This window comes from Ciona intestinalis, chromosome 3, assembly GCF_000224145.3.
Source record: "Ciona intestinalis chromosome 3, KH, whole genome shotgun sequence".
In the NCBI taxonomy this organism is placed as follows: Eukaryota; Metazoa; Chordata; class Ascidiacea; order Phlebobranchia; family Cionidae; genus Ciona; species Ciona intestinalis.
Genome location: NC_020168.2, coordinates 1510978 through 1529951, shown reverse-complemented (window position 1 = coordinate 1529951; position 18974 = coordinate 1510978). Strand labels below are relative to the sequence as shown.

The 18974-nt window shown below is 34.1% G+C and overlaps 1 protein-coding gene across 4 annotated transcripts in view; it reads left to right on the top strand.

Annotated features, from left to right (window-relative positions):
• Positions 1-18974, top strand: part of LOC100180212 (WD repeat-containing protein on Y chromosome) — a 24021-nt gene that overhangs the window by 3906 nt on the left and 1141 nt on the right. For 3 of the 4 annotated variants that reach the window (XM_026833742.1, XM_018811368.2, XM_018811369.2), the window contains 22 exons: positions 2395-2519; positions 2709-2851; positions 3217-3363; positions 6427-6534; positions 7068-7254; positions 7432-7616; positions 9828-10016; positions 10435-10626; positions 10926-11019; positions 11325-11491; positions 11797-11961; positions 13104-13253; positions 13315-13365; positions 13572-13708; positions 13778-13917; positions 14168-14313; positions 14640-14860; positions 15050-15129; positions 15252-15341; positions 15454-15722; positions 17161-17310; positions 17476-17536. In XM_026833742.1, the coding sequence (XP_026689543.1) occupies positions 2395-2519; positions 2709-2851; positions 3217-3363; positions 6427-6534; positions 7068-7254; positions 7432-7616; positions 9828-10016; positions 10435-10626; positions 10926-11019; positions 11325-11491; positions 11797-11961; positions 13104-13253; positions 13315-13365; positions 13572-13708; positions 13778-13917; positions 14168-14313; positions 14640-14860; positions 15050-15129; positions 15252-15341; positions 15454-15722; positions 17161-17310; positions 17476-17536 (3197 nt within the window). The remainder of the gene's footprint in view (positions 1-2394; positions 2520-2708; positions 2852-3216; positions 3364-6426; positions 6535-7067; positions 7255-7431; positions 7617-9827; positions 10017-10434; positions 10627-10925; positions 11020-11324; positions 11492-11796; positions 11962-13103; positions 13254-13314; positions 13366-13571; positions 13709-13777; positions 13918-14167; positions 14314-14639; positions 14861-15049; positions 15130-15251; positions 15342-15453; positions 15723-17160; positions 17311-17475; positions 17537-18974) is intronic. The other variant, XM_026833743.1, reaches the window with a different exon arrangement.

The following is an 18974-nucleotide window of genomic DNA, read 5'->3' as shown; positions in this document are numbered from 1 at the left end:
ACCAAATTTGAATATAGGCTATTTTCAAATATCACTTGGTATTATATCAGTTCTTATAGTTGAAATCCCCTGAGGTATAATGAAAACTTGCAGAACTACAATGTGGGGGAAGATTGGACTCTAAATTGAAATATATTTATTTTCAATCATTAGCAATATTCTACAACTTGTAGTTAACCTACCGAGTTTAACAGGCTGTGCCAGTTTCTTTGCCATGTAAACTTTATATATATAACGTTAAACTGATATTTTTTTGTTGTTTTCATTTCAAATTAAAGTCATATTGACCCGCCCTGCCTGTTTTCTTTTTGCCTGTATTTCAGTGTTTTTTTTACAAAACTAAAACTAGTTTTATGAGACAAAATCAAACTGTACGAAATATTCACGGTTGTTTTATGAAGCTATGAAACTAGTTTAATCGTCCGCACACGCAAACTAAAAAAATCATTGGCTTTACTATGATTTAGCGAGCATTAAAAACTGGCACCTTACTATTTCGCATTTTTTTACCTGTTCAAAGTATACTGTTTCTATTTTACATATTTTTTTTTAATATTTAAAAACAGTAATCAGCTAGGACGGGCGTTTTGTAAGGTCGTGACAATACTGTCGAATAATTCTGTAACCTTATTTTCCTGATTATCATTAAATGGGGGTCCGTAAAGAGAAAATTAAAAAAGAGTCTCGTCTGACAAAGTGTCCCATCTTCCCCCACCCTACTATATCGGTTTAACCCTTTTAACGTAATGTATATTAAAGTTTACATGGCAAAGAAACTAGCAAAGCCGGTTAAATTCGGTAGGTTAACTACAGGTTGCAGAATACAACTAGTGTAAAAATATTTCAATTTGGAGTCCCATCTTTTCCCGCATTATAGTTGTGTAGGTTTTTATTGCTAAAGGTTTGCTTTTAATTCAGTACTTTTTTCTGTTATTACAAGTTCATATACATTTGTAGAATACAGTATTTATCAATTGAAGTTCGAACAATACCCATTGTCAGTCAAACAATACCAACTTTTACACAGTAATATAATGTAACCTAAAAACTATAGTGGGGCAAAGAAAAGAATGTTTAAACCTGATTTTCTAAGCGTACAGAAATATTTCGTGTTATTCACGTGTTCCTAATAATAAATACACTTATTAATCAAAATTAACAATGGTTTTAAACTGTCCCATCTTATATCATGTGTTTTTTCGAATTTGTAAAATTTCACCTGTTGTGCTAAATAATTCCTTGTGTGTTTGTTATATATTTTTATTTGTTGTCAGTTGATAAAGAAATAATATACTAATTCGTGGTATTACCCCAATACCATCTATTCGTTTTGATTCTGGAAATATTGGGCAATATGTGCTTAAGTGTCCCATATTCCCCTATTCGACTATAGCCTACATATTAGGGTTGTGAAAACTGGGACACGCGAAAAGTATTTTTTTTATATACGGACCCCATTTCATGGTAAGCAGTTAAACAGAAGCAGCACTTTTTAAATGAAAAATGTAATGGTAAGTTCCTCATTATGAATGCCAGTCGAATCACATTTAAACAGTCGAAATTTATAGTTTGCGAGTTGAAACAGCAGCAGTCGAGTATCCTATAGTTCAACGTACTGTTTATTTTATCTGATAAAGTTTAGTTTTAGTTTGTGGGTAAAATTGAAAAATGTGTACATAATAAAAATAGGGAAGGGTTAATTTTTCTTAAAGAAGTATACCAACTAAAATTAAAATTTGTATATAGATAGAGATGGTCAAATGTGACCTTAGGTACCACTAAAGTTTCAATAATCAAAACAGGTTCTAAAATACGTACAGTAGGGTGGGGAAGATGGGACACCATTTGACTCTATTTTCTCATCCCATTTAATAGTAAACAAAAAAACATTTAAAGATTTATAAAACTATATCCCCACGACTCTTATAGACCGTTGTTAATTGTTTAAAATACGATCAGGAAATTTGGATATTATGTGCTAAAGGTGTCCCATCTTCCCCCACCCTACTATATAAAAATCGCAAATCCAACCACTAGAGGAAAAATATCGGCGGTGCGACAACGATGCTGGATGAGACTTCCCTAAGAAAAAGTGTTATTAAGCTTTGACCGTTTCTAGTTTCTAAAGTATTAATAAAATTATTTTTGGGGCAATTTATTACAATGTATTAATGTGTTTTATACCATGCTGACTCAGCACTTTCTCACAATATTTAATTTTCATACTCTTGTGAGTTTAATTATATTAGGCATTTTACTTTAATTGGAGTGTGATGATGCAAATTCGTGGTATCACCCCAAAATCGTCGCTTATTTGGATTTTGGAAATAATATGCAACGTGTGTTTTGATGTCCCACTTTCCCCAATCTACCATAATCTACATATTTTTACAGTTCAGATAGCAGCATTCGATTAGAAGAACACATCAAGCTTCATCATTTACAGAAGTTACTTCAAGTGTTTAAGACGCATACACCGACGATCGATGAAAATTCAGCTCATGAAAAATCTCAACTCGGTCTGATAAGCTATTGTAATCGTATATGATGTTACGAATTAAATTTTAAACGAATTTGCATGCTGCCCAAAACGTTATTAAGGACTTAGCCACTCAGGTGTTATAACACGCGGACCATTGTTAACTTGTTCATGAGTTACACTCTTAACCATGGTTATACTATGTTGTTGAATACAAACGTTTGTACAGAGCGACATGCTGAAGCAAACGAAGAAACTGGGCAAGTGAAGCAAGGTCCAGGAATGATGTCTTTACAGGAATTTAAAGCAACTATATCAAGTATGCTTGGTACATCCAGATGGAACGAACAAATGGAGATGTTATTTTATAAGGTATGAAGATTAATTCAAGTTGATAAAAGTAAAAAGAATTTTTTTACCTTCCACCTTTTTACATATGTGCACACAGCCAGGACTGTATTGTTGGTTGGAACTCAGCAACTTTTTTAAACGGTTGATGAACATTTATTTTTCCGAAACCGAGTTTGGTAGTTGCAAGACACTTTAACCATAGATTGTAAAAAAGCTTCGTCATCTGAATATTCCTTGTAAAGAAGCTCTGTTCTTAGAAATCCAGCCCTATATTATATTCCTCATTAATTCCTGGACCAAATAGAATATTGTTCACCAGCAGTGTTTTTTTGCATACTCTATACATGTATAGATCAATGACCTACAAATCAACTTTTTTCGTATAGGTGGACACTGCTTGCGATGGATATGTTGATTGGAACGAGTTTTGTACTTACATGTTGCTGCAGATGAGGGAATGGGAACATATTCAAAACTTAAAACTTATTCCATTTGAGTCGCAGGCAGTGGTTGGACAAATATTCAATAACAAGGTAATATATATAGTAGGGTGGGGAAAGATAGAATACTTTGTGAGACAAGACTTTTTTAATTATTGTTTTGCGGACCCCCTTATCGTAGATTCATATAAAAAATATTTCGTACAATGCTTTTGTCAATTAAAACTAGTTTTAGTTTTGAGAAAAATACTGAGATATAAACAGAAGGAAGATAGGCAAGGGTGAATGTGATTTCAAGTTGCAGAATACTGTTAATGTAAATATATTTCAATTTGAGGTCCCATCTTCCCCAACATTGTAGTTTTGTAGATTTTTATTGCCAAACGGTTTGCTATTAGTTCAATAATTTTTACCTAGGGGGTGATTCAAATATAATAAACTGACACAATAACAAGATAATATATGGAAAATATATTTGAAATTCAGTCATTTGCACTTGGAGATAATTTATGAGAAGTGGCTTGTGTAAAAAAAGTGTAGCAATACCCAATTTGTAGCACAAACGTAAACTTTATTTAATGGTTATTATCAATTTTCCGTTAGGATCGAATGCATTTGTATGATACAATATTTATCAGTTGAAGTTCGAACAATCGTTTAAACAATTCGTTTGTTCACTGTTGTCACGCATGGTTTCTTTGTTTGTTCACACGTTTAAGTCTCGGCGTTTTCTGTGCCGTTGGGCTGATTGAGGTAATTTGTGCGTTTTCTATTTTTCGTTTCTATTCGCTTGTTGTGTTAGTTCTCGTTGTGCGGTGTTAACGAAAGGTTGTATTGATTGTGAACTGTTTTATCGAGTCAAAGCCGTATCCAGTTCTCGTTGTATCCTGTTGTTGAAAGGTTGTGTAATTGTATTAGAGATTGTGCGAAGTGTCATTTTGAGTCGTTTTACAAAATACGGTTGTCCTTAGTAGTTACATTGTACCTGTGTACGCTAACTTGTTTATCGGTCATTGCCACTTTTATATTTTAGAACGTCTGTTTTTATATAGTAGGGTGGGGGAAGATGGGACACTTTGTCAGACGAGACTCTTTTTTAATTTTTTTTACGGACCCCCATTCAATGATATTCAGGAAAATAAGGTTACAGAATTATTCGACAGTATTATCACGACTTTATAAAACGCCCGTTAAAGCTGATTAATGTTTTTAAATATTAAAAAAGTATGTAAAATAGAAACAGTATACTTTGAACAGGTAAAAAAATGCGAAATAATAAGGTGCCATTTTTTATGCTCGCTAAAACATAGTAAAGCCAATGATTTTTTTAGTTTGCGTGTGCGAACGATTAAACTGGTTTCATAGCTTCATAAAACAACCTTGAATATTTTGTACAGTTTGATTTTGTCTTATAAAACTAGTTTTAGTTTTGTAAAACAGCACTGAGATATAAGCATATAGAAAACAGGCAGGGCGGGTCAATATGACTTTAAATTGAGATAAAAAACAACAAAAAATATCAGTTTAACGTTATATATATAAAGTTTACATGACAAAGAAACTAGCACAGCCTGTTAAACTCGGTAGGTTAACTACAAGTTGTAGAATACTGCTAATGTAAATATATTTCAATTTAGAGTCCCATCTTCCCCCACTTTGTAGTTTTGTATGTTTTCATTGCCAAACTTTGAAAGATTTGCTTTTAATTTAGTAATTTATACCTCAGGAGGTTTTCAACTATAAGATACTGATATAATAAAAAGATAATATTTTAAAAATATATTCGAAATTTAGTCATTTGCACTTGATGATAATTTATAAGAAGGGGCTTGCGCCAAAAACAGGGTAGTAATACCTAATTTGTAGCAAAAATAAAACTTTATCAATAGGTATAGTCAATTTTCTGTTAATACAAGTTCATATACGTTTGTAGGATACATTATTTATCCATTGATATTCGAACATTACACATTGTTGTTCTAACAATGCCAATTGTTATGGATTAATATATTGTATAGGTAACATGTTAAAAACTATAGCAGTAGGGCAAGAAAAAGAATGTTTCGACTTAATTTTCAAAGCGTACAGTATTATTTCGTGTTGTTTACGTATATTCCTATTTATAAATACACTTAATAATCAAAATTAACAATGATTTTAAACTGTTCCATCTTATCCTGTGTGTTTTCGAATTTGTAAAATTTCACTTGTTGTGCGGATAGTTAAATAACTCCTCGTGTGTTTTATTATAATTTATTAAATTGGTGTCAATTAATAAAGGAATGATAGTACTAATTCGTGGTATTACCCCAAAACCGTCATCTATTTTGATTTTGGAAATATTTGGCAATATGTGCTGAAGTGTCCTATCTTCCCCCATTGTATTATATTTGCTTTTATTAAAACGATATACAATTTTATATAGTTGTTTTAGTTTAGAGCAGACTACGACAGGCAGGCCCCGCGATTGGCCGTTAAGGCAACGTCCCGGACCAAACACCTGAAACTCGTAACAACATCGAGGTCATGAATATATAATAAAAAAGGCCTATAGGATATGCAGCTGACATACAACTACCAACCTGCCAGACATACAAAATAGATCGCACACTTCATGTACAATCGATTCACATGTGCGGCACTGCATGTATGTTGATATTGTTAGAATGACAATTGAAATTATTTTGACTTAGTTGATAAACGTCCTATACAATACACGAATCTAAAAAAGATAACCAAAAAGTTATGTATGTGTTAGCTCATAAGAGGGAATGAGGCTAATGAACCAAAACACCATTTTCATATTCTTACGTTTGAATAAATATTTTAAAAGCGTATACAGTAGGTAAGCTAAATATTGCGTGGAATCACCAGCCCTTTTCATGGTACAGTAGATATAAGTTCAAAGAGGGGGCGTGATGGGACGCATTTTCTTTCTATTTTGTCTTTCTAATTAATAGTAAACTAAGAATATTTAAATAATTATAAAACCCCATCCTTATACGATTCCCATAGACCACTGTTAATCGATTAAAACACGATCAGGATATTTAAATATTATGTGCTAAAGGTGTCCCGTATTACCCCCTACTATATACTTCATCATGTCACGTTTTATTTTAATCATGTAATCAACGTATTATATATTTACTACAGCAAGAGACTACAACAAGAACATTGGTTGTCGAAAACCCCACACGAATTGTAAGCATAAGCAAAGTTGGCACCATCTGCGTGTGGGATTTTGAGTTAAAGTTATTAAAGGTAAAAACTGTTTCATTTATCAAATCTTTCTGTATTCGTTTTAAAACTCTCTGGTTACAACCCTGCAAAATAATAATGGCCGCCCATGTGTCCTTGTTTTTTTTCCCGCCCTAATCCAAAAGCTATATATAGACACAGTGAAAGCTATATTTCACAAAATGTTATTTAGTTGTATAGTATTTTGAGGGAAGATTGGACACCTTTTTATTCTATTTTCTCGTCCCATTTGTTAAGAAAACAAACAACGTTTAAAGAATTCTAAAACCGTATCTTCACGACTTTCTTAGACCGTTGTTCATTGTGTAAAACACGATCAGAATATTTAGTTATTATGTGCTAAAGGTGTCCTATCTTCCCCCACACTACTATGTTTATTCTTTTAGGAGTAGGTAACCAGTAACGCAATGAAGCTAACTTGTTCAGAAATACTTTATTTGGTTCATGTTTACGTTATTGTTTCATACCTCTTTCCGACGAAATTATTCTGACCAAGTATAAGTTAACCCGAATAATCTTTATTGGTTATAATACAGACATTTTCACTCGCCGCTGATGCCGTAGAAGATAATCAGACATCCTCCCGAAGAAGGTTTCACACGTGGGTAACTGACGCCATTTATATGAGAAACACACAGAACATTGCGCTCACTACAAGCAGCAGGGAAATATATTTTTACGACATCTCAACATCCAATTACACGATAGAGTTTTGTTTGTACGGTAAGTAAAAATGTAACTGCATTTAAAATCCATTACCTACGTAGTATGACCGTCCATTTCACGTATGTCTTAATGACACCTATTTATCCTAGATGGTAACGACAGTAATTAAAACATGGTTGTCATATTGCGTATTTAAATCCGAGCTTTACGCAATACACCTAAATGTTTTTTCAGCTATACCAAATGTACCAGTGTGTGCGTACTATTGGTACAACAAGAATGCACGTAACGGGCACTGCAAGCTTTTTTTCGGTGACGATACAGGTTGTGCTCACATTCTACACTTCTACGCTCCGCAGTCTCGTCTATTTCAGAAACCGTTTAGTCCTCAACAAGGAACACAACGAGTATACTTTAACGTAAGTAAAAAACTGGAGATAACTACTTTAGATAACAAATTTAGTCAACTTATTACAGTGTTTTATTATACACTTGGCTCCCGTTCCAGTTTATCTGTTTAAAAGTCCTGGTGTGTATGGCAACAAAAATCGCATTTACAAACCAACATGGTGGTAGAAGTTGTAAATCCTGATCGTAATCAGTTAACTTTATTAAAAATCCGTACGTAATGGATTTTACACAGCACGTCTATCACCCAAGCTACCAAATCTTGTTATAAAGCGTATTACTGACTGTCACCACATTCTAGTGTGGGTGCCTGTGCGATAGGAAGGGTTGTTAAAAGCTGCGATCAAATGTTTTATGTTAGTCACGTGATCGTAATTATCAGGTAACGAAATCGCTCATTGTTGCGTCACTCGCGGCTTATATAACTTAAATTACGTCATGATCTGTTCAAGTCGATCTTCATGTTATACACTTGGCTGCCCGCTTTCATTCAAAAGGGCGCGGACAGTAATCTTTTTTAATCTATTCCTTGCATTAATGACCGTCACTTGTAAACTCAGCCATCGCGCATTATACAGCAACTGCACTAGCGAATAAAATAACGCAGAATCCGCTTCTATACGAATAAAATCAGTCACGTGACTGGTAAGTTCCTATACGTCACAATCACGAAGCTCATAGTAAAAAAAGAATAGCGCTATAGATCACTGTTTGAGGACGAATATCTAGGCCTACACTGGACCAATTTTATTAAGCAAAGTATTTTTGGAATAAATAAAACGGTCGTTTTTTTAAATTTATCACAAGAAAATGAAGGTAACATGGGGTCTGTTTACGCACTTTATTTGATAAATATTGTATCCTGCCAGGCATACCAACTTGTAATAAAAGAAAATTGATAATACCTATTAATAAAGTTTTTTTTGCTACAAATTGGGTATTGCTGCTACACTGTTTTTCGTACAAGCTACTTTTCATTAATTATCTCTAAGTGCAAATTGCTAAATTTTAAATATTTTTTCCATGTCTTATCTTATTATTATATTAGTATATTATATTTGAATAACCCTTGAGGTATAAACTATTCGTTTAAAAGTAAACCTTTCGAAGTTTGACAATAAAAACCAACAGAATAACAATGTGGGGAAAGATGGGACACCTTATTAAAATATATTCACATTACCAGTATTTTGCAAATTGTAGTTAACCTACCGAAATTAACTGGCTGTGCTAGTTTCATTGCCATGTAAACTTTATTTATAAAAACTTTAAAACATTTTTTTTGTTTCTATCCCAAATTAAAGTCGTATTGACTCCTGCGCATTTTTCTCATCTTTATTATGTCTTTTCACAAAACTAAAACTAGCTTTACTCGACAAAATCAAACTGTACAAAATATTCATGTTTTATTAATGAATCTATCAAACTAGTTTAATTGTTTATACCATGGCGCCCTCTATAATAGAGGGCGCCATGCCATGGTTTATACCCTTGCAAACTACAACGTTTCATCGGCTTGACTATGATTCAGCTAGGCTTTAAAATTAGCACCTTACTATTTCGTATTTTTGCCTGTTAAAAAAATACTGTTCCTATTGAACATATTTTTTTATTATTTAAAAAAAGTTATCGGCTTTGACGCGCGCTTTATGAAGTAATTTGCAACAAATTTGGTATTGTTAAGCTGTAGGCTATTTCGCATAGGCTAGTTTTTGGAACTCTCGATCATCAGCTATATGGTGGTCCGGCTGAATTACGATTATATTTTCAACATAACAGTGTATTAGGATGGAATGTTCCATAAAATAGAAATTTTCATATTCAAAATAAATCTTTCTTTTACACTAAATACCTACTAAACTACAGCAATGTGAATTAAGATGTCACACATCAAGTTGAAAGCTGTCAGTTTTATATATACAATTATGAAACGGGATAATTGCGCTTGTTACAACCCTAATTTAAATAATATTGTTCCATAATTACTAATTTAAATAGCACCCTACTGTTATTTATTTTCAGCCTTAAAAAAGGTTTTTCATGATTTAAAAAAAAAAAGTTTCGAATTTTGCCCCGCCGCCAAGCGAGCTATATTGTCCAATGCTGCTATGTATAATGTTATTCATCAAACCTCACCTCTACTGTATGGAAATTTGCCTTGCATTTTTCTGCTTGAAAGTTTTCCCAAAATAAAACATTTTGAAAGTAATCCAACACACCAGGACCTTAAAGATCATCGTCAGTTTGTGTCGTACGAGAGCATCGGTAGCATCCATAATGACGTCATGAGGAGGATCCTTTACGTACCGCAGAGTGACGTCATTATATCGTCATCCATGTCATCATCAACTTCTGTTGTGCTGATGGACGTTAAACGAAAGAACAGGCCGTATATTTTCAAAGTCAACAAAGTAAGTGACGATGTTTTGCAGTAACGACATCTATAGGTCAACTTCAAACGTAGGTTGGTGCTATACGTTAGTACATCATTCAAAAGGGGTATGATGCAACGATACTAACTTTTCCTGTACATTACAATTTCTTCATGTCAATAATAAACACAAGAAACGCCGAAAAAGTAAAATGTCTATAAAACAAACGGAAAAACTCATTAACTAGTATAATTTGGTGGGGTAAGATAAGACACTTGAGCACATAACACCCTATATTTCAACACGGTATTTTAATGCTTAATATCAGTAATACTTTTTGGTGGGCTTTATTGAGCCGTGATAATAATCTCGAATAACACTGTAACGTTTTTTCTTCTATAATCAAATGGGGACCCTTAAAAGAGATAGAAATATTTTCGTGTGTTCTAACATCCAGGGTGCGGAATGCTTCGACTACAGCAAGTCGTTAAATATTTTGGCAACCGGGAGCCTGGACCACTTGGTTCGAATTTGGAATCCGTATGTTGTTGCTCGTCCCATTGTAATTCTACAAGGCCATAGCACCGGTATTTGTGATGTAGTAATAAACGAAGCTTATGGCCAGATTGTAACTTACTCAAAGGACGCGGTGAGTCGAGTACCTTTAATAATATTGATAGAATTAGTTTTCTTACAAAACTACATCATGACCAGCGTTCGTCCGTTTTGCGTTCACTTTATAGACAGTTAAAATCGGGTCGATGCTCAATACTACTGTAAGGGTGCTGGGTGAGTGTCCTTATAGACAAGACACTCATCGTTTGTTGCTCCCGCTATGCTGCCATTATGGGTTATAATTGTAATTAAATCAGTAACTTTTATGCAAATTAATTTATGTAGGCCTATCTATATATTTTACATCTCTGTTGAATTTTTAGTTTATTTCAGATTATTAAAGTTTGGGATATCAAAGAACAAACCTGCCTTCAAACCATATCTCCTAAATTTCCTTCACTACAACTTGACCGAATTCCAGACCACGGTATAAAGTCTACTATAGTAAATTTAATGTGTGTTTTTTAAAAAAAAAACGCGGGCATTTTATTCTATGATTGATCAAATTAGAAACCTATGTGTAGGTTAATTACTACGTAATATTTATTTCGAATTGTACAACCTTTTTAATGTATTATATGGTGTGTAATTTATTAATAAACTTTGTGTTTAGACACGCGCCAACAATAAGATTTATTATTAGATGTGAAGGAACTCCCTACATCTTTTTACTAGTTAAACTACATTTTTTTGTTGCTGGTTAGCACAATTCATGCCCAATTTATATTCCAGGGGAGGTTCCGTTAAGTTTATACGGCAGTCCTCATAACATCATGATATTGACATGCAATGACAGCATCGCTTTGCTTAAAATGGGAAAGTTGGAGCCTAAAGCAGAGTTACCAGTCACCCATGAAGCAGCTCTGTGTGGCGCTGCTTACAATCCGCTTTTTCACCAGGTTCGGTCTGTATATACCTACAGCATACGACTATGTGAAAATATCAAAACAGGTTTAACATTATTGATGCGACATATATAGTAGGGTGGGAAAAGATGGGACACCATCACTTTCTTTGTCCCAGTTGGAGGTAAAGAAAAAAACTAATATAAAACAGTATCATCACGACTCTCACAGACCGTTGTTATTTGTTTAAAATACTATCGGGGTTTCGGGATAATATGTGCTAAAGGTAACTTATCTTTGCCCACAGTATCATATAATAAGAATCATCATAATATACAGTATTTTGGGCGTCTTAACAGATTGTAACGGCGAGCGACGACTCTACAGTGTCTGTGTGGGATATAGAAACTGGATCAAAGTCTTTAACGTTCAGCAACGCTCATGGCCAAGAAGAAATTACTTGCCTATCGTTTGACGACACTTGCAGAAGACTTTTCACTGGAGCGAGAGATGGAACAATAAAGGTTAGGAATTAGATCATTATTTGACCCATTCTAAAAAAACACATAAAACAAAACAGTTTATACTTACGCATGTTTAGGATTTTATACCTTTTAAAACAATTCTTGATTGTTGCAGCCGTGGAAAAATGTTTATCAGCATGCATGCCTCTCCCCAAGAGTTTCTGGGTTCCATGCTGCTCCTAATGTTGGCCACTATGCATTTTTAAATAGGTTTATTTATCCATTCAAATGTCAAACAGAATCATAAAAATAAAAAAATGAAAATTCGTATATAGATGTTTAAATGTGGTTTATATCTGCTAAAGTTTAAAAAACAGTAAAAAACACAAGTCGATTAAAATCAAACCGCGTTATAGTTAAAACAATTGTCCGCCACTAAACTTGGTATTTTCTAAACTACTAAAAGGTGTATTGATGTTATTTCGGATTTGTTACCATGAATGTTTCTTCTTTATTGGTATGATGAAACATGTATAATATAGTAATGTGGGGAAGACAGGAGTCGGGAAACCTTATTTAGAACACAATATCTAACCGTGTTTTAAACAATTAACAACGGTCTATTACCCTTTTTGCATGGTAACTATTATGCGCCCAAGTACTGCTTACCCGCAAAAATCAAATTAACACGCATAACATCATATGCATGTTTTTTTGCTGTTGGAGGTTAGTGGTTACTCGCATTATGCGAGTAAAGAAAATATGGTGAAAGGGCAGTTGTAATTTTTAGAGCCAAATCTTTTTGGGGTATTATTTTTACAGTTTTTAGTTGGTAATAGCATCATAAAGTATCATAAGTTATATTACAAAACTGATTTAGTAAAATTGCGCTAAAATAAGCTAACTCAATGTTGATTCGCGAATAAACCGAGACAAAACAGCAACGCGGTTAGCGAATTACCAAATCACTATTCGCATAAACATTTTTACCGTGCAAAAACGATATAAGGAATCATGAGGATACGGGTTTATAATTCTTTGAATGTTCTTTTCATATCTACACGATACGACAAGAAAATAGAACGGTGGCCCATCTTCCCCTCACCCTACTATATAGACTTTATAACTAATTTTTCGATTTGCCAATATGTTCCAAAAGTAAAGAAAGTATAACTAAGTTGTTACAATAAAACTCCGGTCAGGTTTGGAGCTTTCAGAACGGCAACTGCTTGCACGAGCTTGAACCATTAGAAGAAGCCGAGGTGACCGGAGTGTTATCTTTTCAAGACAGAACCATCCTAGCTGTTGGGTGGAACCGTCGTATTGTCATTTATGATGATTCGGATCCAGATGTAAAATTAATAATATATTTGATATTGTTATATATAGGATTAACTATTTATGAATTGCTAGACGGTTAACATCAAACCAACAACTTCGTGGAAAGCTGGACAACTTCATCAGGTAAATTGAAGACACGCAAACCATTTTATTTTATATTTGTCCTAGCTGTGACTTACGGTTTACTAGCTATTTTCTGTATCATCATCAATCATACGTTTTTTAGGTAATTGAATAGACTTATAGGACACTTAAGTTGCGGAAATGGACTCTATATGATGATGTACACAGTAAAACGTTTAGTATAACAATACTATTTAATCTCTTAGGATGATATCTTGGCGGTGGCACACTGCCCACCCAACTTGCTTGTAACAGCCAGCTATGACGGATGTATCATTGTTTGGAATGAAGAAACACAGCAGATATATTTAACGCTCAGAGAAGGAAAGAGTCAACGCGGAGGGTCAGTAATCAGTATATATATTCACATCTACTTTTACCCCGTATTACTGATTTTTTTTGCACTTTGTAGTCAGCCATCCAGACCAGTCGACACTCTGTTGTGTTTACCGGAACGAATGTGTCACTTACAGAAAAAACGAACAATCCTTATTAGCAGTGAATCTGGTTATTTATATTGGTGGTGCCTTTTTGGAAGGAATGCTTTATTAGGTAGGTGGTAACATTTCTGTTATGTATCTATGCAAGGGTAAAACTTGCTTTCATGTATGTATATGGACGTGGTTATACAGCTCACAGTTCTGGAGTGCACCGGCTGCTCTTTTAAAATTGCATTTTATCATGTTCTATAAATTGCTACATGGCCTATAAATTGAGACTTAATTATACTTTTAGTTGAAATTTTGTAAACAAAATATTTAATAGCTTCATTCATGAACTTTTTAAATTCTGTTGACGCCAGGTTATTTTCGTGCAACTGAGCATGTGGATGCTTCTATACTGTCCATGTGTTCCGCAGTAAATGATAAGTTTCTTGTAACAGTTGATACTGTTGGTGAACTTACAGTATGGGATGTTCGGAACTATTGCATCGGTGATTCAGAATCGGTAAATTAGCGCAGGTTTATTTTTGTCTGGCACTGTTACACAGTAGTAACCGCGCCTGTGTCTAGCCCAAAGGGTATAAGCACTTTAAGACTCAATGCTGCCTTTAATATGAGCGTATGTGGGTTTTCCAAATTGTCATAGGCAAACAAAAAAACAATACCCCACAAAGTTGTATACGTGGTAACTCAAGCACGAGGTGTGTAAACAGACCACTGGTGTTATAACGACTGCCGTTGCCTCGCCAGGCTAGAATGAGTTACATGCGTTTTTTACCTGTTTAAATATATCTATATCTTTTAAAAAAATAATCCCCTTTTTTATTTTAGGAACCTGAAACTATCTTCCCGCCAATTTTATACAAATGGAAAGCACACGACAGCGCGATTGTCAGCGTAGATTTTATTGAGCACGAATTTAATAAAATGTTGGTAACAGCATCCACTGACAAAACCGCTCGTTTGTGGACGCTAGAGGGTCGATTTATTGGAACATTTGGCCAAAAGAAAAAGTGGAATTTAAAACGGCCTGCGACTTATCAATACCCCCTGTAATTATATGCGTAATTTACAAATGAGTTGTTTTTGTAATATCTGTGACTGTGACAGTTGGATCAAAAATTAATGCAGATAATACTGATTCTGTGTAATCTTCATATAGACAGATGAAACATCTTTTAAATCGACGTTTACTTCAATTTGGCCAAGACAAATATTTATTGTTGTTTCTGTTTTCACAGAAATCCTTGGGGTGAAAGAATTTTGATTCCCGAGCCTTCATATCAACAACATTGTGCGGATGAAGAAGAACAGACATCTGGTGAAACATATGATATACAGTAGAATGTAAAGTCGAATGATCATGTTTTACTTTAGGCCTACATTATAAAACCATACAAAACCAATTTACTTTATAGTGAAATTGTTTTAAATGATATTTAGATGGAAACAAATTAGCCGACAGTGGGAGATTGAACGGTGATGGTTCAACCGATGACGAATTGTCCTCTATCAACGAAAAAGGCATGAAAGATATAAAGAATGTGGAAATTACTGTGTATTCTGCGTAGCCTAATTTTGATTTTAATTAACCTATATTTGTTGGTCTACTCTTAATAAATGAACATCGATCCTTTGTATGTAGGTGATAACGAAAACAACGTAAAAACAGAAGACGAAACATGGTTTCATAATGATGATGTTGATCAGAGTGCCTATGTTACCGTTCCTACATCTGTTACCCAAGATGAGAATAGCGATCTAACGAAACACTTTGGAAAAAATAGACACAATTCTCGTCGCATGACAACACATCCGATGGAGGATCCAAATGAGAAACACCTTCCGAAATTGCGTGAACGTTATATAGAGAGTCGATCGATTACATTCGCAAACTTCCACACCAATAAAAAAGTAAGTTAGTTATAAGAACATATCGCCTAACATATTACAAATCAAAACCTATGACGCTCTTTAGGTGGTATTTTGAATATGTACTACAATCCGTTTTTAGGATTTACCAGGTGCTATTTAAGCGGGGTAAAAAGGGACGGTTTATAATTCTTGTTTTTTGATTATTAAATAGATTAATTATTGTTGGGCATACACGTAAACACCACGAAATAAGAGTGAACCTTAAAAAATTCAAACTTAAACATTGGTTTGTCGTGCCCCAATGCAAAAGTTTTTAATATGCTCCCTGCAGTTTGTTATTGTTTGTATTAGAATTGCTAAAGATGGGACACTTTGTCACGCGAGTTTTTTTTTTTATTTTTTACGGGCCGTCATTTAATGATAATCAAAAAATAATGTTACAGAATTATTCGACAGTATTATCACGACTATATAAAACGCGCATCAAAGTCGATTACTGTTTTTAAATATTAAAAAAGTGGTTAAAAACATTATTTTTATACAGGTAAAAAATGCAAACTAGCAAGGTGCTATTTTTAAATGCTCGTTAAATCAAATAGTAAAACCAATGAAATTTTGTAGCTTGCGAGTGTGAACGATTGAACTAATTTCATGGATTTATAAAAAAAACACTTCAATATTTCGTACAGTTTAATTTTGTTAAATAAAATTAATATTCGTTTTGTGATAAAAAACAAAAATATAAACATGAGGAAAATAGGCAGGGGTCAATATGACTTTAATTTGGGATAAAAATAACGATTACATATAGTTTTAACGTTAAAGTTTATATGGCAAAGAAACTAGCACGGTCGGTTACTTTCGGCAGGTTAACTACGAGTTTCAGAATACTGTTAATGTTAATATATTTAAGTCTGGTGTCCCATCTTTACCCACATTGTAGTTTTGTATGTTTTCAATGCCAAACTCGGAAAGGTTTGCTTTTAAATCGATATTTTATACCTCAGGAGTTATTCAATATAATTTACTGTATAAAATCAAAACAATATACGAACGCATATGATGTTAAAACAATACCAATATTTAAACAATAACCTAATATATGTAACACGTTTAAAACTATAGCAGTAGGGCACGGAAAAAGATATTTAAATTGTATTTTCAAAGCGTACAGTATTATTTTATATTATTTACGTGTATGCTTATTAATGAACTCACTAATCAAATTTAACAATGATTTTAAACTGTCCTGTCTTACCCGTAAAACCCAAAAAGAGTTATTTTAGCGATTCGAACACTAGGTTTAATTTTACTAATTCAAAAACACACAAGTGCGACATGATGAGACACAAAATCGTTTAAATTTAAATCATCTACAAAGTTTATTTTAAAAATAATGCACGACAATGACAAAACACTCATTTATTTGCCAGCACGACGAGAGTGCTCAGCGTAAAATAAGTAATTCCACTCACAGGAACAAATTCTTGGCCTGCGTGCGGAACAACTGCTTAACAAAAGAAGCGTAACTCGACAACAGAGGCGCTATAGAGTCGGTTACATAGACAAGGACACCACAGCACGGTTTGGAAACCTCTGTTCTCCCTTTCAAGCTTTGGCAATCCGGGTTAGTAATTCCAATAATATATCCAGTTGTGTTACTTCGTTCACGAAAATATTTTGCAGACTACCACTTGTAGCCTGATTTTTATGGATAGTCAGTAATAAACTAGTTTAGCACCCATTAAATATTTCTTAGTAACGCAGAGTTGAAATATAATGTTGTGTTTAGGAAACGGAATCCGTTTCATTTAAAGAAGAAATGCCGATGACGCAACGAATGGTTGAGAAAGGTTCGTGAAATGAATATTAAGACAGCTAGAATACTTTATTGTGAAAATGTAAATCAAGGTTGTCTTTAGCGCGAATGAGTTAAATTCAACAAGAGCCGTGGCAATTAAGTGGTTAGCGCGCATGCCTGTTACCCAAAGGTAATCAGTTCAAGGTTCGGCCCTGCTACCATTGTCAACGTATGTGTTCTTGAGCAAGACGCTTAACGGCAGTTGGTCCAACCCAGTAGCACAGAAATAAAAAAGGAGTAGAACGCGCAGCTGCCCAAACCCGTTATACATTCCTTATTCTATTCACGTGTCCGCCAACTTCGTCTCTATTGTAAAGGACGGGCGCACGGTGGTTAATGAGGTTTTAGCTGTTTATTTCAAAAACTACACCAAGTATTCATGTCTACTAGGTCAGTTTAGTTATTTGGTAGGTTAAGGCTTAAAGTTTAGCGCTTGTTTAAGAAAATTATTAATAAATTTAATTAAAAAAGTTTAAATAAACGTTTTTTTAGAAATATATATATATATTTGTAAATATTTAGTATTTTTCTTAAATTTTAATTAAACCATATAACGCCCTAGATTCCATTGACTACAATAATAACGAGAACAAGAGATCCCAGATCTAATGCATGAGCACGGTATAAACTAATTAGCATAGTAATAATTAACCCCATCACTACAATTAAACTTAAGACGTATACGGATTGAAAGTTTGGTTAGAAATATGTGTAAATACGCTTTGTACAACTCCTGTACCATGTGTTGACATGTAAACTTACACTAGTTAACCTTGTCGTCGCTCAAAGACGTTTGTTTTTGTGAATTTGGATACACCGTAATCACGCAGTATTATAGATAATGTTAGAAGTTATTATTATTCAAATTGTGGCGGTTGCATAATGATTTATTGCGAGCGGTAAACTAAAGGAGCAAAGAAACGAGAGACGAGGTGTTTATACCGGAATACCGATTTGAAAAAAGCACTCGTCTACGCTTCGGTGCACACGAAAAAGGATCTATATGACCACTACCGTGCTCAACAACGAACGAGACCGCCTCGCGAAAGAGAGAGAATGTATCAAGCTCTCTCCTTTATCGACATTGCAGAATGTAGATGCGCATTCTATTTTTTGTAACCAGTAGTCACTTATGGCCCGATTATGGGTTGTCCAAATTATCTGCCATACATATACAATCCCCAAAATTTAATCATACTCAAAGTAACATACACTAGCCTACATGGCATACCATCGTAGGCTGGCACGAGGTGTATGAACACTCGCGTTATGTTTTTCGACCAGGATAAAGTAGGTGGTCACATTACATTCAACAGTTTTTAACACACCTTTGAACAATTTTGTATCCAAAAGTAATGGCAGCGGTGGGATTCGAACCCACGCCATCGAAATGACTGGTGCCTTAAAACAGCGCCTTAGACCGCTCGGAC